Here is a 21818-nt window from a genome sequence, read left to right on the forward strand (position 1 = left end):
TTAAAAATGTCTCCAAATGTAAAAAGGACTCCAGGGGATTTTCCCATGGACACCGATGTAAATAAAAGAAAGGGTCCAAGATCACCTATTCACCACATGAAACGTGTCTTAAAGGAGCAGTATTTAGACACAAATAGTGGTGAATCTGCAGATTGTAACCAACTGAACACCCCTCACCTCATACGATTCTTAGTTTAAGGTGATTTTATACTGATGAAAATATAATTGTGAATATTATGTTCTGTTTCTGCCAATAGATCCCCATAAATTCTGCACACTGAACCTTTAAAAACATTTTTACTTTAAAATAATTTTTTGATGTCCATATACAGTTATTACTGTTAAATGGAAAACATGACTTTTAATAGTGTAATAACTAAGTTTCAATCGGCAGGATCAGTAACTGGTGGAAGCAGGAGCTGAGGGTGGAGGTCAGCTCCATGAGAGATAACCGAGAGAGCGCATTGAAAAAAAAAATGTACCTGGAGAAAAAGTGTGGCAGTAAGGCGGAAGTCTGGAGGAGAGGGTGGACAACTCTGAAAGGCACAAAGTAAAGGCTCAGTCGTGTCTTGTTATTGCACTTCAGTAACAACATCAGAGTCCGTTTTTTCTCATCAGTCCTGTATGCTGGAGGTGTCTGCTGGAATCACAGCCCTCCTCTACTTTCACGTAATAAATAATCCTCTGAGGGTCCCATCCAGATGTGGGTCCACAAAGTTGTCACCGTCTTTCCTTCTCAGCTGCTCTGAAAACAGAATCTGTGGCCTGCAGATGCTTTCAGCACGAGAGAGCAGCAAACATTCATAGATGTCAAATATGCGCTGCATCCGCAACATTTTTTAAAGTCTGCCGGAGGCTCTCTGTATCGTACGGAGTGAATTTGACAGTAGCCGGCAACTGACTGATGAGGTTTGTGTTGCACATCAGCTGGGTGAACACATGGCTGTCCCTCATGATATCAGGACAAAACAGATTCCCTTGTGGTGAAGGAGGGGAGCTTCTGCGAGTGCTGCTGCATCGCCTGGATAAACTGAGTATCCGTCGGAACAGGGACCTCCGCAGGAGGATGTAGATCCAGGGGTCAAGAATGGGATTCACTGAGGCGATCCTGATGGCAGTCAGGTCTGCTTTGAGGTCATTTTTCAGAATGAAGCGGTTGGCAAACACTCGCACCTTCAAAGGAAAAACAAGTTACAACTCGCGTCTTTATATTAATAAAGTTTTAAAAATGCAGCAACGTGGTGCAGGTATACGTCTTCTATTTCAGTATTTTTTTTTTAGTTTGTATGACTCAAACAGTTATCATTTCCAAATGTAAGAAGTATATTAAGTTAAAAGTTTTGTGGGCAGCAAAGAAAAATGTTCCCTTCAAAAATGATTACATTTAAAAAATATTTTGGAGGTCTTAAAGGGCAAAACTAAAGTGTTTACCTACAGAGATCACTATGTATCAGTATCATAACAATAGGGAGAGCGGATTTGATTAAAAAATACAAGAAGCTAAGTCTTTTTCATCTCAATCTAGCATGCAAAGAAATAATGTTGGTAAAATGTCGTAAATGTAACACTAAACTGTAGGCATACAATTCCAGTAGTAACCCCTTTTAATATTATTTTTATTACACGCCAACATGGATTTTAGTTTCACTCTGTCTATTGGTCTCCTGAAGCAAACAATCCCACTTTTTATTTTATTTCTGGTGGGCAGGGTTCAGTTGAAAGAGGTTTTAACCAAAAGCAACTATTATGGTAAAATATAATACCTATACAAGTACAAAAGAAGGAGTTTTGAGGAAACCTGCTTACTTTTTTTTTTTTTTTTACATCGTTTTAACAACCCAGGATACAAAGTCGGGGAAACTGGCTCCAGCAACAACCTACAGTCTATGGCAACAGACACATTAAAGCATCTGTATCAAACAAAGCCCCCCCCCCCCTCCCCTCCCCTCCCATGTGCTTCACGAATAGTTGCACCTGCATAAATTTGTTCAAGCAACAAGAATTGTAAGAAACAAAATCAACCATTATAAACCAGTTAGGCTACTGTTTAATTGATTAATTGACTCACCACTAGTGGGGCTGAACATGTCAGAACCACCGCGGAGGTCATCACCAGCACCGCGATCATCTGCGTCTCCGCGGCTGACGACAGAGCCCTCCACCTCTCCCGGACGCTGGCTCTGGTGGCGGATCGCTGCACGGTCCTCTGCCGCATCAGCAGCAGCGATCCGCACACGGCCAGGTTCAGCACGATGGTGCCCAGGATGAGCAGCAGGCTGAGGACGCCGTACAGGACGGTGTACGCGGTGGCCACCGGCTCGTGTGTCCTCCAGTCGATGAAGCACCAGGTCCTGGACGTCTGTAGCTTGCTGCTCGCCATGCCCGTCATCGGGAGGCAGCAGAAGAGAATGTGACTGATGTAAATAAAGAAAAAGAACTTTTGCGCAAAGCGTCGGTCCACTCCCCACCTCTGGTAGGTGTAAGGGCAGCATATAGCCAGGTAGCGCTCTGCTGCCATGGTGCATATGATGCTCAGTCCGGCTAAACCGAAAAACAATAGCAAGAAGGACTGAAACTCACAGACATGTCGGTTCTTCAGCACATTCTGGTCCAGGTAGTTGGCTATAGTGAGCGGACTGGCCAGGCAGGTGCCCAGCAGGTCGGTCACTGCCAGGCCACACACCAGCGTGTAGAAAGCGGAAGACTTTTTCGCCTGTCTTGGAACTGAAAGAACAATTATTGCAATTAAATTCCCAACGGCGCCCCCAGCAAACATAAAAATCGGTAAAGCGATTGCTGTCTCGACCCTGGTTGCTTGTGAATGCAGAGCCACCGTCTCGTTTATGGAAACAGATCCGTGCGTAAAGTTATGCCTTTCCATCGCCAAAAACACCCACACGCCGGCGTTTGTTAGGGAGACGTCCTTTGCTCTGTTTTGGGTTTGCGAGCGCTTTTCCTCTTCAGCCCCCTGCAGCAGAATATAAGGAGTCAGCAGGGGCATGTTCTCTGCAGTCTCATCCCCTCAGCGTTCCAGTAATCCAGAAGTCAACCAGAGGTCGTGGCGTGAGCTGAGAGGTGGGCTGGCACTACTGAAACACCCTGAAGACTAACAGGACAGATGGAAGGGATGGGTGCTCTGAGCTACACGAGCAGAAGAAAAAAAAAAAAAGATGCTGGTTTCTCACAATTTCCCCTTCGTCATCACAGACGTGTTTCTGGCAGCAGTATCTGGAGTTCAACTGGACTGGCCGGTGAGTAAACGACAGGGAGGCAGAATCAATTTCAACTGATTTTGTTTCTCTAATTTGAGTCATGTTTGGACGCTAAACATTAGATCGATTTCTCAGCTGACTCAGATGTTTGGATGGGAAGATGATGAAAAATAAATAAATCATAATGAAGGAATGGATTTTATGCACACAAACAAAATCCATCAAGTTTGCTCCAAAGTTGAAAGTTTTGAAATGGAGAGGTCTGTCATTCAACAACAGTTTTATGTTTTAATATGAATAACTTTTGTTGAATGTGCGCTTCATAAAAATTACAACAGATTTGGTTTCATTTGCTCAGGAGTTGAGATATTCGTCTTTAAATCGTTGCCACCACACCTGTAAGAGGATGGTGAGTGGTGCGAGCTGGCGCATTTCATTCAAAGAAATGCCACAACAAATACATACATTTCACTGTGAACACTTTTTACTGAAACAACAGTGCATCCTGTGGATTACCCAGAACACTGCGGGAAAAAAACCTGCAAAAAAAAAGAAAAAAGGTCATTGATGAATTTCTTTAAATCAAATTGCCACTTCTTGCAGTAAAATTGTCAGACATTTAAGTAAAATAGTTTGCATGCAGTGAACTCTTCCTCAACGATGCAGAAAACTCCATGAATGTTGTAAAAATCTCCAAATAAAACAAACTATAAATTGATTCCACTCGTGCATAATCCGGATTTGGAGACAAACCATATCACCTGTTCACTTTTTAAAATTTGAGTTTCGAACACCATGTCACAAAGCTCGTGCAGTGCTGTTTTTGTCACCTTCGAAATATCTCAAAAATCTGTCCTATTTAGGCATTTGATGATGCTGAGAACATTATACATGCCTTCATCTCCTCACGCCTAGACTACTGCAACAGCCTCTTCACCTGCCTCAATTAAAAAGCCATCAATCGACTTCAAACTTCAGAACTCAGCTGCCAGACTTTTAACTAAAACCAGGAAAAGGGACCACGTCACACCCGTTTTAGCCCCCTTGTGTTGGCTCCCAGTATGTTTTAGAATTGATTTTAAGATTTTACTGGTGATTTTTAAGACACTTCACAGCCTCTGTCCCTCCTATTTAGCTGACCTGATTGTCCCGTACAAGCCTGCCCATAATCTGAGATCCTCAGACAAAAAACGTTGATCTGTTCCGGAGACGCGTCTTAAAACTAAAGGTGACAAAGCATTTTCAGTCAGAGACCCCAAATAATGGAGCGAGCTGCCTGAGGAAATAAGGTCTGCGGGGTCAGTGACGTCTTTTTAAGTCTCTTCTTAAAACATACTTTTATCGGAGAGCCTTTGCTGATTTTAGTTGATTTTAATGATCAACTCTTATTTCTTATATACCCTGTTTTAATTTGTTTTTAATTTGTTTTTATGGTTGTTTTATACGATCATTGTGTTGTTAAAACTCGTTAGAATTCACTTGTTGTTGGTTTTTTTTAATGGCTTATTTTATGTGAAGCATTTTGTAAGTTTAGAAAAATGCTATACAAATAAAGTTTATTATTATTATTATTATTATTATTATTATTATTATTATTATTATTATTATTATTATTATTCCCAGATAGATCTCTCTTTCCAGAAACCGGGTGCACAATGTTTTATTTCATGTGTAGTTTGATTAATTCCAGTGTATGAGGGCGGAAATTGGAATTGTGTCAGGAAGGTTGTCATACTACCCTAATGTAATAAAACCAGTGTTGACTGCAAATAAGAAGCAGCATCAAAACATATAAATACAGAAAAATGAGTTGCAGATCTGCATCGCTTCTGTTTCCATTTTTCTTGACTAAACTAAGGATAAAGTCCCCGTTTCTTCATGCTTATGTCTTTCTTCAACAATGGTAAAAACTATCTGAATGTTACATCAAGCGCAAAAGCTTTCCTCCATTGTGCTGTTGTGGTTGATATTTTCCCGGTGACCATCCTCTGTGTTCAAACTGCAGCACACAAACGTGGATGACTGTAAATGGTTGTGAGGAACAACAAAGGGCTGATGGACACAGAGGAACACTCAGTGCACTTTGCCTGCTCCGACTCTTGGCGGTCACACATTCATTACAGTGTGACTTATGTTTACAGAGAGGAGCAGCGGAGAGGGGTCTCTGTCTGCAGCCAACCTTTAAAGACAAAACACAACACCTCTCCGAAAGGTAAACCATAGTCACTGCTCATCTCTGCTGCAGATGAAAAGGAGCTGGCAGACTGCAGAAACAATAAGTTGCTTAAGTGATGCCAGGCTTGGAAACGCCAACTCCAACTCCAACTCCAACCGGAATGTCCTTCAGTTCACCGTGAATTACGGGATGTTTTAGTTCTCGCTGCGTGGTTTATAGTGCTCTTCAGATTCCTGTGCAGTTAATGCATTTATTGCAAATACACCTAAAATACGTTATCTCAGTCTGTGGTCTCAGCTGTGGTCTCAAGCTATAAAAATGTCTGTGACTTTACCGTATGACTAATCAGCCAAAAAGAACTTGTCTCAATATATCCCTAAAAGGTCAATATCTAGAGTTTTTCCTGGTCACTAACCTGTCACTACACTCCTCTGACCAGTGAGTCAGCACGTAAAGTCAGCCTCTGTTCTAAAAACATTTAATGTTGATGACGTTACAGATCGCTGATAAAATATCAGATCTTTTCAACAGTCTCGTTCAACTTAGTTCCCGTTGAACACTGTACTTTGAGAAGTTATTTCAGCCCTGTTCCCAAATTGGTGACGTCAGTGAAGCTCTAAACACAGGTGTTTGTGCAGCCCAAAATCACTGGGATGAGACACTGAGACCAACCAGGCCTCAGGATAACTGCCTTCATTGTTGCTCGCTTAAATGTCCAAACATTTTGAAAACTGTCCAACACAGTATTTCAGTGACCATGTTGATCTCTTTAAATTGCTTGTTTTTGTCCAATCAACTGTATGAGAACATCTCACTTCTGATGTATTTCTGAAATACACTAGGTTGAATCATTAACAATTTGTTCTTTGATATAAATGAGAAACAAAAACACTTTAACCCAATATTGAATTGTAAAGTTACCACAATTTGAAGACTTGCATCAAGTCACGCATGTAAATTGTACAACACTTTAAAATATACAGTAATTACAATATGAGAATACAAATCTTTTACCAAATCTGAAACATTTCAATTTTGAAAAATGTTGGAGGTCTGACCCCTGATTAAGACCAAAAGAGGTATAAACAACAGCCATAGAGCGGTCCAAGCATTTCTATATCGATCTTTCCTGTAACTGTAAATAGTATAACATATTTCTCATATCCATGTCGTTGTATACATTGCACTCTGGATAAGTTAAGAAAATATTTTTAATCTAGAGCAACAGATTAGGATAAAACCTGTTGCTGAATCTCCAAATGTTGGTCTTTTTGTTCCATGTCAAGCTGTTTGAAAGATATTCTAAGAGATGGGATGATATTAGTTATATATATATATATCATATAGATAGAAACTTCATCCCCATCTTCTGGGTAATCCATCGACTTCCAGAGGGTGGCTCCGTGACTTGGCAAATATTGACCCGTTGGGATTTATATTGTGGTAACCTGCAAGACCTGGGTTTCTGTTGTTATTTGATAATGGCTGTGAGGATGTGTGTGCACTTACCGGACATAGCATCTTATCAAACATTATATTACGCACCGTATTGGGATTTATTTTCAAATTAATTTCCGCTGATGAAGTTGGAGCTGCTGTGGACCGATTATTGCTGCTCTTAAAAACTGATGAAATTGAAAGCACTGAAGAAGCACTGATGAAATTGAAAGCACTCTATACAGGGGATTTTCTCCCAATGTAAGGGTTTGTTTATGGTCGTAAAGAGTCATAGGAGCTTGGCATTCAGCAACACTGTTCCTGTTTACCTTCACCCACTGTGGTATTTACAAGCCAGTCAGATTGTTCATATAATGTACCTGCAAAACTGAGCAGGTGATTATAAATGCTTTTAAATCACATTCACGGTCATTTATGACAATATGATGGACACCAAATAGGCCCTGTGGCTTTAGTACAGAAATATGAAGGGAAAAAAAATGCTCTTAACGTGGACATTTTAAAAAACAATATTAACAAAAAGGAAAAAAATATACGTACATTTTAACGTGTGAAAATGTGTCTCTTTGGGTAACCACCAAACGTCAGAGAAACCGAGCCTCGTGTTTAGCTTGATCACAGAGCAATGTTTTAGTTTATCCAGAGGTCATACGGTTTCCACAACACACACACAAGAACATGTAATCCTTCAGTTTAACTTTGAATATGAAACACGCAACTGCAGCAGAGTTATTGTCCCTCACGACATGAAGTGGGATGTGGGAAACACTTAACCGCAGTGGTTGGAGTAATCCTACTGAAGCTCATGCAGATCCAGATGTTAGAAAGTTCCTGGTGTATTTGTTATCATCATTCATGCTTTTGAGGTCAAAGTTAATTATTTGGAAAATAATCTATCTGCATTTATACTGATCATCTTCACATGACATTACAGGTTACATTACTGACACTGACCACTAAAAGTAGAAAAACAAACTGGGGGATGAAAAATGTCTCGCTGAGTCAGTGTGATTGTTGCAGATTCTTGATGCTTTCTCACCATCAGACAAAATTTGATTCAATTCAAATTCATCTCGCTATCATTGTGTGCAAATGTTTGGAGAAACTGTATTTTGGCGTTTGGCAACGTTGTTTTTGAAACTTTTATGCCAAGTCCTTTGAAATAAATTAAACAGTACAGTGTAAGTCGGCTTTGGCTCATAAATGGCATTTCAATTCAGGGGTACTTTATTGCCAAACTGCACCGGTCCGACACTGGAATCATTCAGGTGGAGAATCCACTCCATTCGGCAGCACATGGGTTAAATTTAGACCAGTGTCTAACTCTTCTGGTGAGTCAGTCATCACGCGCCTGGCATTTATATCAATTTGGACACCGAGGTCTTGTACTCAGTCAGTTTATGTTTTTGTTTTTTTTCATGTTGCTGTTGGCAGCGAGATGGATGGTACAGTTAAGATATTACACATGGTGGGTATTTTTTTAATTTTTTTTTTATAAAAAGGAAACGAGGGTTCACCTTCCTGCTGTGCAAGATGTACATCAGACTAACTGGCTTGACTCCAAAATCAGCCAGCTGATGGCAAAGCAACCCAAACATTATAAATCCTTGACACAATGCATGGCAGTAAATCCTCCCACAGCCCAGCCCTGCTGTCTGTGTGGTTCTTTCTCAAATATCTTTTGACTTTTTCACCGTCACTGTTGGGAAATGTGAGCGTAACGGGTATCCCCCACTTGTTCTTGTTTAAAAGGAAACTTGAGGCGCCGTAGGTGCTGCGATGACAGCGTTCTGCATAACCTTTGGTGCTTTCTGCAGATTGGCTCGTAAAGTTGATTAAATCTGGTATTTAATGTCCTCTGGTTATGGAAGTCTCTACCGCTCTGCCAAATCTGTCATTCTGACCTAAATATTCTGTGCTTGTCTATTATTTTGACTTAAAATGAATCCCTCTCATTTAGAAGAGATGTTAGGGAAGCTGTGCCTAATCTGATATGAAACGCTTCCTGTTTCTGGGGATTTTCAGGAAATTAGCTCCCTGAGAAAATGTTTGTGTATTCAGAAAAGACTTTTTTAACAAAACTATCATGTCACGAGTGACCTGGGCCATAAATATTTACTTCAGAAAATGCATCATTTGCATTTTGAACTCTCCTACCAGGAGGTGGGCCTTGCAGTTTAAGAGAAAGCATTATTACTGAGACCTGTCAGGTTTTCTTTGGAAAAACAGCCACTTTCCTCTCGGTAACATTTCTGAGTATGTTGGAAACGTAAAAACAGCAATAGAAAAATATTGTACTCGGATTCTTTTTAATCAGTGAAAATGTGTAATCACAACTCGAATGTAATAAAAATACAAATAATATACTATTGACTACATACATATAAAGTAATTATCAGTAAGCACATGAGAGAATGTGTCTATTTACACTCCAGATTTCATTGGTTATATTTTCAAGAAGATATCTGCATGCGCAGTGTGTCTCTCAACAAGCATTCCTGAGTGAGTGGACAGTCAGTATTGCTTTTAAGGATTCCACGTGGTGTTTAGTTTACTCATCAACAGCCGTACTCCTCGGCTTGTGAAAACAGTTGCGTAATATCCCCTGTGACACAAGAGGAGATACATCCAGTCTGAGAAAATAACCCTGATGATGTCCCGGTGATGTCATCAGGTTTATCTTGACTTCAGTTTGAGATCTTGGCTGTTCACTTATTCATTGCTTCCTGTATAACGTACACATGCATATAGTTTCCTCAATAGAGAGCCGGGGTGAAACCAGAACTTGAATTGAATTTCCCGTAAGCGCTAAAAGTTCATTGGCTAAAGGTCGCAGCTCGACAGAAGCAGAGAGATCATGAATGAGTTGAGGGGTCGCAGCTAATTCATATGTGTGTAATAGAGAGGAGTGAACTCTGTGGAAGTTGTTGTCATTCGTTAATTGACTATATGAGGGTGTTGTTGAAAGGAAGATGGATGAAAGAAATGCTAAATGAGAGTCGGCACAGATTTATTGGGTTCTCTCTCCTGCTGCTGTGAATACAAAACGTGACAGATGTCATGACTTCGACTCTGTCGGGATCAGTATGAATGCAGATGTTGGACACTTCGTAATCATCATCATTTTGCGTCATTGCCACCAGCAGTTGAATTGTGCAAATGTAATTTAAAATCTATAAAATGCCAGGCATTGCATTGTGGGATTGTGAGCAGAAGATCGCACATGGCATGTATTCTTGGGCTTTTTTTTTTTTTGCCCCATTGTGGACATTTTTAGGGCAAACAATAAATTGTGTACACCACATAGTAAGGAATGATTTTACTTCATACTGCGTCATGAAAGTGAACAGTTAACTGAAATATCACAAAACCTATTTGACAGATTGCCATGAACATGAATGAAGTACAGATATTCATGTTCCCAAGAGGATGAATCCTAATTGCTTTGGTGAGCCCCTGACATCTCCTGCAGTGGCATTAACTGGTCAAAATTTGTATTATTCAGTGAAATATTTTTATCTAACGGGTGGATGTGTGCAAGACTTTGCACAGACATTCATGGTTTACAGAGGCTGTATCACACTGACTTTTCTTCTCCTGGTTTTGAGAGAAATGTCCCAAAATGCTGATGTTAGCATTTAGCTGTAAACTCATGTTTTAATCTGATACATGCATAATGAAATGCAAAGTTCTTCCTGTCAGATCCACACTACAGTTTATCACCAACCAATTAAAAGTCGTATTTAAAGTGTGGCACATGAGTAATTACATAACATCGTTATCAAGTGCAGTTATTTCTGGAGTGAGGTGTTCTGTCTCTCTTTGATGTGTTCATGAAGTGTTGTGTATCAAATCCTCAAAATTCTTTTCAAATGATTTATTAGCTGTCGTTTTCTTATATAGAACTTGTTCTGTTGTCTATTTTTCCGCTATCGCTCTTATTTTTAAGACACTTGTAGTAATCCAGCTGTTATTTCCATAAACTACCACCCAAAGCCTGTCATGACCTCACATTCTTCCAGGGAAAGCGACATGCACTTTCTATCCCTTATGTTAGAGCCTCTTCAGTCTCCCGCTAAGAGTTCCCATGTATTCGGTCCTCCCAGCGGACGTTAATATATTACTAGTGAGTCTGCAGCCTGACCTTTGACTCTGAGAAATTAAGGATAATAGTCAAACGCAGCAGAGCAGCTGGATCAGAGCAGAGACAGGTGAGGCGGATGAAACAACTTCTCTCCTACCTTTTAGACAATACAAATACAAAGTCCTTTTAGAACTTTTGATGTTTTTTTTCTTGCTGTTTAATCTGATATTCATTGATATTTTTTTGTTTCAACCTACTCAACTGATGCTGCATTCTCTTTTGCAGCCAACAAGTGACAGCCTTATTGTGTCCACGGGATCCCTGAGCCCCCTCAGCCCTGAATTTTCAAACAGACGTTATCATGATGGAGACGGAGCAAACAGCTGGAAGTTATCCTGCACCGGTCCAAACAGCTGCCAGAACCTGGCTGCCCTCCAACGCTAGAGGTATGAATGCTTGGCCACTGATCTCTCAGAAAACAATAAATTCAGAGTTGTTTGACTAATGTCAGTGGGAAAAGTTCCCTCCAAACTGAATAGAGGTTCAGACAGAAAGCAAAGACGGTTTGCACCTTGCGTCAGTTGTCCATATTTAAATGCCGGACACACCGTGCAGTCTGTGTTTATTTGCCTCTAACTGAACTCACCAGACTCTTTATGTTATTTTCCTGCAGGCTCGCCCCTGTTTCTCCTCAACTCTGCAAATCTGACACAAATGCATAAAGCACAGACATAAAAAAAACATAAAGTTGAAACTTTTTCGAGTCATGTCAGTTCATGTCATACAAGTGGATGCACATCTAACTTTTACACTGATATTGTCACACTGGACACAGTCCAGTAAAAGTTAAGATCTCTTGGGCTCTGTCCATTAACTTTATTGAAAGTCAATACTAAACAGCTGTAGTAATAATTAGTATAAATAGATTACATTAAATCATTCAATCCTGTTAAAGCAAAGAAACACCATTATTTTAACCACATTAGAACAAATGATGTTTTTATTGGCAAGAGTGCTGATACAGTACAGTTTGTCCAGGAGTCAGCTGTGGGACAGTAAATTAACATCTGATGGGAAATTAGATGTTTTCAGGTGTTTGTTTTGTGTTTCTTCTGTGTTCTTCCTTCTGGAATGTGTTCAGCTGTTCCAGCTATTTTAGAAACACAATTGATGTCACTTGTTGACTTTGACATGTAACACACTTCCAACCCTGACAAACTTTCATGTCTGTTTATCTGGTGTAAACTTTCCATTTAACAAAAATAGCTGTTGAATCAACAAACTGATGGATTGTTGGTGAAACTTGTAAAGTGTAATTCTTACATATTACTTTTTATAATCCTCTTTGACATGTCAAACATTAACCATTATGAGCAATGATGGTTTTATGAGAACGTGATTGCTTCATATTCAGGTTCTCTGCCTATAAAAACAAAAGTGCACCTTCAGGAGTCACACTTTTATGATAAAGGACTGGAGCAAGGATTGTAAAATCTTTTAAAACCTTGAATCTGAAGTTTTGTTCTCATCGTTGGCTGTTTTTTTTTTTTAGTTTAGACCAAAGTAAAACGTAAAATAAGTCATATTTTCAATGTTACAATTGTATTTTCATTTAAGGTAATGAGAAGACCTGGTCATTTTTTATATTTGCGAAGTCTCACAAAGGTAGCTACTGAACAGATCTGTTATTTTTTATTTTTTCTGATAAAACATCTGATCTTGCGGTTTAATATTCACTTGTCATGACTACTACACTTTTTTATGCTTGTGTTTAAGCACTCACGGCAGTTTGTTAAGGTTATGGAAAGATTTAACAAAAGCCGTGATCTTTGATTATTCAAAAGTGCCTTTGCTGCCTAAACCAAATCACAGACAGGACTCCGGATTTTAACTCTGGTCTCTGGTGCGACATTGATGCGCTTTGTACAACCATCAACCATCACAACCACCTCCTGCTGATGGTTCATAATTATAGGGCTCATGTGAAGGTTTCCAACCTCACAACACAAAATAGTTAACAAGAGTGAAAATCTCCAAACGACTTACACAAAAAGATGGATTGGATGCTGCTCATTAATCTTAAATTATAAAATATGTTTTTAGATTTAAAAAAAAAAAGTTCAGTAGGAGTGATTTTTAATGTTCAATTGTCACAACACAAAAGATAGTCACAAAAGGTACGATCTGCTCGAGCTTTAAGTCTGGAGCAAGGTGTAACAAACAAGAAGATCAACGAGCCACTTAAATCTTCAGTCTGCTGTAAATGACATTTATATACAATAAATGTGCAACAGTAGTTTCAGAGAAATGCAATGCTACCTGGATAATTTTTTAATCTAAAGAATGAGCTGTTGAATCAACTAAATGAAGGTATTTGATAAGATGCAAAAATATACATTAACCAACATAATTTTATTTTCTACGTGTCCATTCTTGTGACGTGTCCACTCATAAATACTAAAGCATGATTCACAGCACTTGTGAAAAGATTGTCGTCGATATTGTGAAATATTGATGAGTAAAAATGACCTACAGAGCACAGACAGGAACCGTTTCATACAGTGGGTACGGAAAGTATTCAGACCCCTTTACATTTTTCACTCTTTGTTTCACTGCAGCCATTTGCTAAAATCAAAAAAGTTCATTTTATTTCTCATTAATGTACACTCAGCACCCCATCTTGACAGAAAAAAACAGAAATGTAGAAATTTGTGCAAATTTATTAATTTAGCGGAAATCAGTCTGGACCACTTGTTGGTTCAGGGATGTGTGCTGCTTGAGCCAAGTCAAACTTCTCTGTTTATAATTCCTGACTTTATCCAACTCTCTTTTTTTAACTCTGACATGATGAGAAAATACCAGTGTCAGTATCATATGAGGGACTGCTTTGCCCTAGTTTGGTTTGGTTTTTGGAAAATATCCTTGGCTATTTGTAAAATAGATCAGACTTTCTCTACGATAGAAAGGCTGAGTTGTGTCAGATGTCAAACTAAACAGTGACTAAAAGCCCATAAACTGTTGCATGAGGCAAGTGAAGCTGTTTAAGAGTCGACCTTTGCTTCAACAACATCCTGACATTTCCATAATCGCTGAATTACCTGTTTTCATTCCAGGAAATGAGATGAAACATTTACTAAGGATCATGCAAGGGCTCATTCAGCAATTTGCTTACACACACAAAACACGCATTCAATGCATTCCTGTGCAGATTAGTCATTTAGAAACATACACACAAATATTTACTCATATTAGCACACAAAACCACATGTATTACACGTTGTGCAAACACAGACACACAAACAGATGCAATTACAATTAAAGACGTGCAAACTAATTCAGTGCATAAATACACAAATAGTTTATGACACACAAACATGAACAAACATCTAATTAAACCAAATATACACAGAACTCCTCACTCTCACAGATTCCCACACCACACTCATGCAGATTTATCATCTTGGTTTGACCTCCTCTCTTCGTGTTTCCCAGGAGCCTCCAGAGCACTGACTGACACTGTGTCCCGTTTCCATGGGGACGGGGTTCGCTACAAGGCCAAGCTGATCGGCATGGACCCGGTACTCGATGCCCAGGGAGAGAAGATGTGCTGGGACTCTATGATGAAGCTGAAGGTAGTCTGTCCTAAATTCGCCAAAATAAATGTACCTCAGGTTTTTCATGATTAAAGATGCTTAATTATCTGTGAGATAGATATTCTTGTCCTCAGCAGTCATGTGAGAACAAATTCAAAATAATCACCGGGCGTCTCATATCAAATGACGAGTGACATTATAATCTGTCATCAATGGATGTTATGACTTTAAGTGACTCCATATCAGAGACCAATGTTTTATTCAGACCTTCACAATAAAAGGCTTTTTTATCAAAAGGAGTAAAAAAAATTTTTTTTAAAAAACCTGCTTACAGCTCTAAGGATGACAATCCAACAGTCTGACTGTACACTTCAGTCCACACTCACACATCTCAATGATAATGGATAGAATGATTGCTCCCCTAACCTTTTATCTGCCTCCATCATCAGGTCCATGTTTTACATTTGTTCTTTATGTTTGTTCTGGTACAAAAACATGTGACAGGATTTGTAGAGCAGTCTGCTGCCAGATCTTCAGTCTTTGCTGTACACTCAATCAGTGTGTTGTTAAGTGTATTTACTCAGTTGAGAGGTCAATGCTCCACCCAGACTTTTAAAGACTTTCAAAAGTGTTTTTGTTGATGAAAACTATCTTCATGTGTAGTTTGTTGGTTCTTGGTAGGTTTTAGCTGGTCTTAAGGTTTGATGAAGCTTTATTCTTGAACATCAAAACAATATAAACCATGAGGTACCCCCTACAGCGTACAGGAGTCAGAGCTTTGGTGAAGGAACTGGTTTTCTCAGATAAGAAAAGAGTTGTGGGAAAATTCCTGCTGTGGAAAATTATCTTTTGATGTGTCTGACATCCTGCTGACTCCTGACATGTCAATGACTTCAGACCCTGTAATCTCTCTGGACTTTATATGATCCAGTGAGAGCTCATATCTATCAATCGGCAACAACTTCAAAATAGGACAACAACAAAACATAACAAAACAATAACAAACAATATAACAGTCATGGTCTACAGAAGCCGAGTTAGGGTCATTGAAAAATATAGCCATAGCTGTGTAACTCTTGTAAACATGTCGTACATCAGTATGAATTCATGCTGGTCCCACAGTAGCATCTCTGCCTCAAACTCTCTGGACATTAATTTGATAGATTTGTTTCAGCTTCTCATTGGAATAATATGTTTTTAATATAATGTTTACTTTTTATTCCTGTCACCTGCACTGTGTGTGTGTGTGTGTGTGTGTGTGTGTGTGTGTGTGTGTGTGTGTGTGCGTGCGTGTGTGCGTGCGTGTGTGTGTGTGTGTGTGTGTGTTGAAGGGCTTCGAGCAAGCAGCGAGGAGACAGGGGAAACACAAGCAGAGAGTTTGGTTGAAAATTTGCTCCAGCGGCTTGAAGATTGTGGATGAGAGGACTGGGGTGAGTCACTCGGTTTACAACTGTCCCAACTGTCTCTCTCCTCATTGTGTTGTCCTGAAGTTGTAGCACCCCCTTCAAGTTAATCTTGTCCACAAAATTGGACAATTCTTAGGATTCCTTCAGGAGGTGAAGCTGATATTTATGACGCTCTTAAACGCCTTCTGAGTGCCAATCTACAAATACAATTAAATCATCCCGCCTTAGTTAAAGGTTAAAGACTGTATTTTGTTCAGCATTTAAGACAGTTTTGTTTTCTGATAAAAATCTGTCAAACGGTTTCTTAAAAGTGGTGGAGGAGGACGCAGCATTTGCAATGTAAAATGAAAGCTGTGCTTTTTGTGGAAGTTGGTGTTTTGAGATGATTTTAGTTTTGGTTCCACATCTTCCCTTATTTAAGTCCCATTTTTTGTTTCAGTTTCTTGCAGCGACACCAAGAACACACTCAAACATTAACAATGCTGTGTTGTACTGGCAACTTCAACAAGATTCACTTTAGAAAATTGATTTTCTCCCTCTGCAAACATAAAGCAGTCCTTCTCGCTGTTGTTTTGAGGCCTGGAATCAATGATCACATTAATGATGAAGAAATAACAGAAACAAAACGCAAAAAACAAATGTTCCTCCACAAAATTGTAAAAACAGAAAATAGGCTGACTGCCTTTTATGGCCATGATATCTTATTATTTGTTTTTTTTTCTTGCAGTAATTATAGTTTTCTGTTTAACCATCAGTGTATTTATAACTGAATGTTGGTGTAGTGGTTAACTATTCCTATATGTTGTTGTTATACGTTTTTTTTGTGAAGCACATTTTAACGACAAGACGTTTCAAAGTGGTTTACATGAAACATAACATGTATCAAGACAAAACTAAAGGCTGGAATCCTTTTATGTATCCCGTGTTTCAGGCAGTCATTCATGACCACGAAAGGAGCAGTATCAGCTCTTTAACAAAAGATGAGACCGACTCAAGAGCTCTGGCCTACGTTTACCAATACCAAGACACCCACATCCTGTTCTACATCAAGACAGCCAATCTGGTAACAACACACAATACTTAGAGGGAAACATGTCTTATTAACATATGAGTACTGTTATTCATAAAGATTTGCAATGGTTATTTGGTAACACTTAAGAGCAGTGCTCAGCAATGTATAGCTATTTGATACATGGTTTATAACACTGTCACATCAAGTAGTTATAATAATGGTATAATCTGTATATAAAAATGGATGTAGACTCTGGGTTTGAAAAGTAAAACCAGTGTCTTGGAGTGCAGTACCACTCAGGGCCACTAGGGGCTGGCTTAAAAACACAACAACCTCTGGCTCCAATTGACTTCTATTCAAAAAGCATCAACTTCTCTCTTGAAATACAAAATGAATATTTTTTTTCCCACAAATCATTATGGTGTTCTTGGCCATATTCACTCGTTCTGATCATTGTTCTGGTGGTTTGTTTGAAATAATTCCATAATTGATTAGATGTTAGGCTTCAAAGAGAGGTATGTCTGCCACCCTGCAGATTGTGTGTTTAATGTGATGTTTTGTTTTTCTATCAGGCAGATCCGGTCCTACTTGACATCAAGGAGGTTTGTCAGGGTGTGGACCAAGAGGCACTTCAGGAAACGGCAGAGACACCGACACAAGTCAGAGAAAACCTTCACAGGTCTTTGTCAGTGTGTTATTGGTTTATTTGTTTATTTGCTGTCTATACTGTTTGTTTGTTTGGTTTTCAGAGTGCTTCCTTACTGGCTCTAGATGACAGTTCAGCCTCTCCAACCGAGGTAATAAATAATCACAGTTTTAGTCCTAAATGTTGAAGAAAACTTTTGAAAAACTGCAATCTTTTTCATCACCATTCAACAAGTTTTTATCTAATTTCTTTAAATTGTGGAAGTCACATCTCACCTGTTTTATTTCAGGGACCAGCTCTTAAAGATGTGTTCAGCCCACAACTGGACTCTTCATCAGGACAATCAAACCAGGTACACTACAACACAATATTCATACATGTGGGTGTTTTGCTGCACGGTGACGCACAGCACCACAATGGTGCAGCTCTGAACAACTCAAACCATAGCAGTCAAGGTTTCCTGCTGTACTGACAACAACAAGAACATAAATAACAATAGGGGTTTCGCACCATCGGTGCTCGGGCCCTAATTAATTAGTATTTCAGAAATTATTTTGTCTCTCTCGGAATGTATACGTTATCCCAGAAATGAAAGATAATTATTTTTAAAGATAGAATGAGGTTTATGGATATAAAGTGAACTAGTTAGATGTTCATCTTCTAAGATGTGAAATATGAATAGAAATGAGTTACGCAGTATTTCTGTTTAAGTTAGATTTGTTTTTATCATTAGAATATACAGTACCAAAGCTTTGTCATTCATGATGTTATCCAATCAACTATCGTGGTTCTTCCTCAAAGTCCCCCACTATAACTGAGCTCCAGCTAAAAGAGTCTGTTGGTTAAACTGTAGGTGAGACATTGAAATGCATCTTCTGTTGTTGTTTTTTCTGTCCACAGGCCTCTTCCACTAGTGATCTGATGGAAGTGTTTTCCATCAAGTTAGAGGACTCTCTGACACCAACCCAGAGCTCACCGGTCCCACCACCAACCTGTCCGCCAGGTTAGTGGTAACACATGAATGTTTTATTTTTCCTGAGCAAAGTCAAACAGGTTTTTTCTTAAAATCAGCTGATTTGGTGGAGTAACACTTGACTCTGGTTGAGTTAACTTGCTTGCCATCATATACTGTATATTAGAACATTAAAATTGTATTCAAATACACACAGCACCAAACATATTAGGGATAAGCTTAACACCATTTACCTTACAATTTACAATTCCGCAATCAAACAACACAAACATCTTTTCAATTTTTTTTATAAATAAATGCAAAACCACCCAGAGAATCCAAAACTTACCATCACATGTTTACCGTTGATGATTCAAGTTTGAAGAGGTTCTGCTTTAAAATAGTCGGCTGAATCTCCTCCTCTCTCATGTTTTATTAATTGAGAGCATCCACATCTCTATGCTGTGTTAAAACACATCATACTGTGTAGTTCAAACTGTGCTCGGTGAAGTGATGTGCAGTCTCCATTGACATGTTTATTGAAAATCAAAGGGCTGTGTTTCAGTCTTCAGCAGACTAAATTTAAACCCTTTTTCTTCACCCAAATATAATATTGGAAAACCTGTTATTTGCAATGAAACCCATTATGTCTCGTTGCAGTTGAGGTCTGTAGACACCAGTGGGCGTGACAAATGAATGACATGAAAATGTTAAATACTCGCCGCTGGATGTTTTGCAAGAAAACTATTCTTAACAGCAGCGATGCAAATTTGCAGACAGTAAAAAAAAAATACAAAAGAGAGTTCGATACATTTGCATTAGCACATTTTTCAGAATAAACTCACACTAAATAAAAGCGCCTGAGTGTGTAAAAATTTTTATACATAATTATTAAGACAAAGAAGGCACTACAACTACTCTGATATAAACAGCAATACATCTCGATCAATTCAAAAGATCAGGCTGCAGGATAAATCATTTAATTTATATACAAGCGTGATTCCGCAGCTTTTGCTTTGTCACTGACATCTGACCTTTGACCTAGAGGTCCAAGAGAAATGACTGTGTTCCCCGAGTGTACATGGAGTATGTTCCCATGATAGCTCTGTGTAAGTTCATGACATTTTTAATGGTGACAATACCGTAATTCCCAGAGCGCTGCTGATAAAGAGACGAGTTTCAGTCATGTTTGATATTTTATACAAGACAAATGTGGAGGGTTTGTGCTGTGTATGAGTCTCTCATATCGTCTATCAGATAATCACTGCCTCACAGCAATCTTTCCCTGATCCCAAACAAGTGATTTTAGTTCAGATCTTTATCGTCCAAAATTATCTTTGGCCTCAGCACATAGCGTTAAAACGGTACGAACACTGGGTAACGAAAAATACATGACAAGGGTGAAGACAAGTGATGGGAGCTCAGGAGCAGATTACTGGCTCAGTGTCACTAACTTATTTGTATCTTTCAGTATTAGGCTTTGTATACTTAAGTTGTTATTTATCTCATATCTGCCCTGTGCAGAGACTCCAGGAAGCGCTGCAGAAATGATTCGATTGACCAAACAACTAGCTGACTAATTTCTTTGGCACCACCATCAAAGTTTTGTATTTGGAAACGGTTGTGACAGATAATCTGCAAAGGTTGCCTTGAATAGTTTTTCTTTTTTAATTAACAGGAACAACTTAAATCAAAACTTGCTTCTGAAACAGCACCAATTAAAATCGTACACTTGGCAGGATTATTTTTGTTGGGTTCAGATTTAAAGTTTCACCTCACTTTATTTCCCTTCTTCTTCTCTGTCAGAGCCGACACTCTCCACCTCTCAGATTCTCTCCATGTTCCCCACACAGCCAGCAGGGGGTTCTCCGTACTGCTCCCCCCCATACTCTCCCAACAATATGCCCTGGGGCCAGCCGGGGATCCTGGGTAACCAGTGGGCAGCTCCCTGGCCCACCATGCCCGGCAATATGTCTGCTTGGGCACAGCCAGGTGTCACGGCGCACCTTCCAGGAAGTCAGACTCAGGCTCACAGCGTGGTGAGCCCTCAGCTCGGGGTCACAATGGGAGGAAACACAGCGGGCTTCCTTGCTCCACCCTCTGCTCTTAACGGGTACCCGCCCCCTGCAAACTACCTCTCCCATCCTACTGGATCAACCGGAGGACTGCAGTCAGCGTCCCCCACCACAGATAACCCCTCCCTCCTGTGATGAACTGGTTAAAATGGGAAATCTCAGAATTTATACAACTCTTATTTTTTGTCATTCATTCGAGAATGAGCCTGTTTCCAACATGACCACTGAAAAAAATTCTCAACTCTGATTGGCTAGGAGATTTATTATAACTTTAAATAATTGGACAATATTACTGCACGGCAAAGTTCAAAATTAGTGCAATATTATTATTATTATTATAAACTATATTGGTAAAAACAGCAGCAGTGAGCGTTAAATCAAGCTCTCGAATGTGAAAACTAAAAAATTCTGTAAATAGCTGCACTTAAAAAAAAAAGACACAAATTTAATTTCAGATGTTTTAAATTTATATGAATCCAGACATTTACTTTTTGTTTGCTGTGAACATATTCTCAGATATATGTACTGTCTTAAAAGGAACCTGGAAAATTAAAACACGTCATCAACTCTCATAAAATGAATCCACAGTTTTAATTCATAAATTGCAAAGTAATTTTGATAATTATATCAGCAGCTGATACGAATCACATTTTAGTTTTCCTGCTCATTTACTTGATCCATTGTGTTCGGTTATTTTGAATGTGTCTTTCACTTTCTTCGTTTGGTTTCTGCTAGTTACTAAACTTGACATTAAATCACTGTGCTACTACTACAAAAACCCAAGAATATCTGCTAAACAAACTGTGAAGTCCCTCAGGCAATTTTGTGATTTGTGATATTGAGTTATAAAGAGTTTACTTCACTTGTATGGACAAAATAAAGACCATAACATACGAGGAAAAATATTTGACCTCACTTCACTTTTCCTTAACTATATTTTTCTTCAGACCCTCACTTCGTCTTGTGTTTTCTAAATTAAGTTTTTTCATTCTTTTTTGCTCCCGTTTCTGCACTCAGACATACAGATAATAAAATACACTAATGACAGAGAACTACTGAACTACTACCCAATGGGACTTTCAGGATTATTTTTGCTCCGCTTGAAATGTGCACATTATCAGACAAACAATGAAAAACGTGACCTTTTTAAGGAGAAATGAAACAAACTGTGACATCATGTTAACGTTTCTGTTGTTAACCCCGT

General features: G+C 39.0%; 2 protein-coding genes across 2 annotated transcripts; one reads left to right on the top strand and one right to left on the bottom strand.

Annotated features, from left to right (window-relative positions):
• Positions 1-375: 375 nt before the first annotated feature.
• On the bottom strand, positions 376-3001 carry LOC138623008 (prostaglandin E2 receptor EP4 subtype-like). The gene is made up of 2 exons (XM_069702223.1): positions 2069-3001; positions 376-1173 (listed from the first exon to the last, which is right to left on the bottom strand). The coding sequence occupies exons 1-2, from the start codon at positions 2999-3001 to the stop codon at positions 811-813; spliced, it is 1296 nt and encodes a 431-aa protein (XP_069558324.1). The 3' UTR covers positions 376-810.
• A 14179-nt stretch (positions 3002-17180) lies between these two features.
• Positions 17181-21481, top strand: LOC138623010 (uncharacterized). Its single transcript, XM_069702224.1, has 6 exons — positions 17181-17186; positions 17514-17600; positions 17691-17738; positions 17877-17939; positions 18488-18590; positions 20346-21481. Exons 1-6 carry the CDS (start codon positions 17181-17183, stop codon positions 20747-20749), a joined length of 711 nt encoding a protein of 236 aa, XP_069558325.1. The 3' UTR covers positions 20750-21481.
• Positions 21482-21818: the final 337 nt, after the last annotated feature.

Source organism: Brachyistius frenatus, unplaced genomic scaffold (assembly GCF_029030835.1).
Source record: "Brachyistius frenatus isolate BFR_SWC_R1_liver_20210118 unplaced genomic scaffold, ASM2903083v1 Contig_41, whole genome shotgun sequence".
Taxonomy (NCBI): Eukaryota; Metazoa; Chordata; class Actinopteri; family Embiotocidae; genus Brachyistius; species Brachyistius frenatus.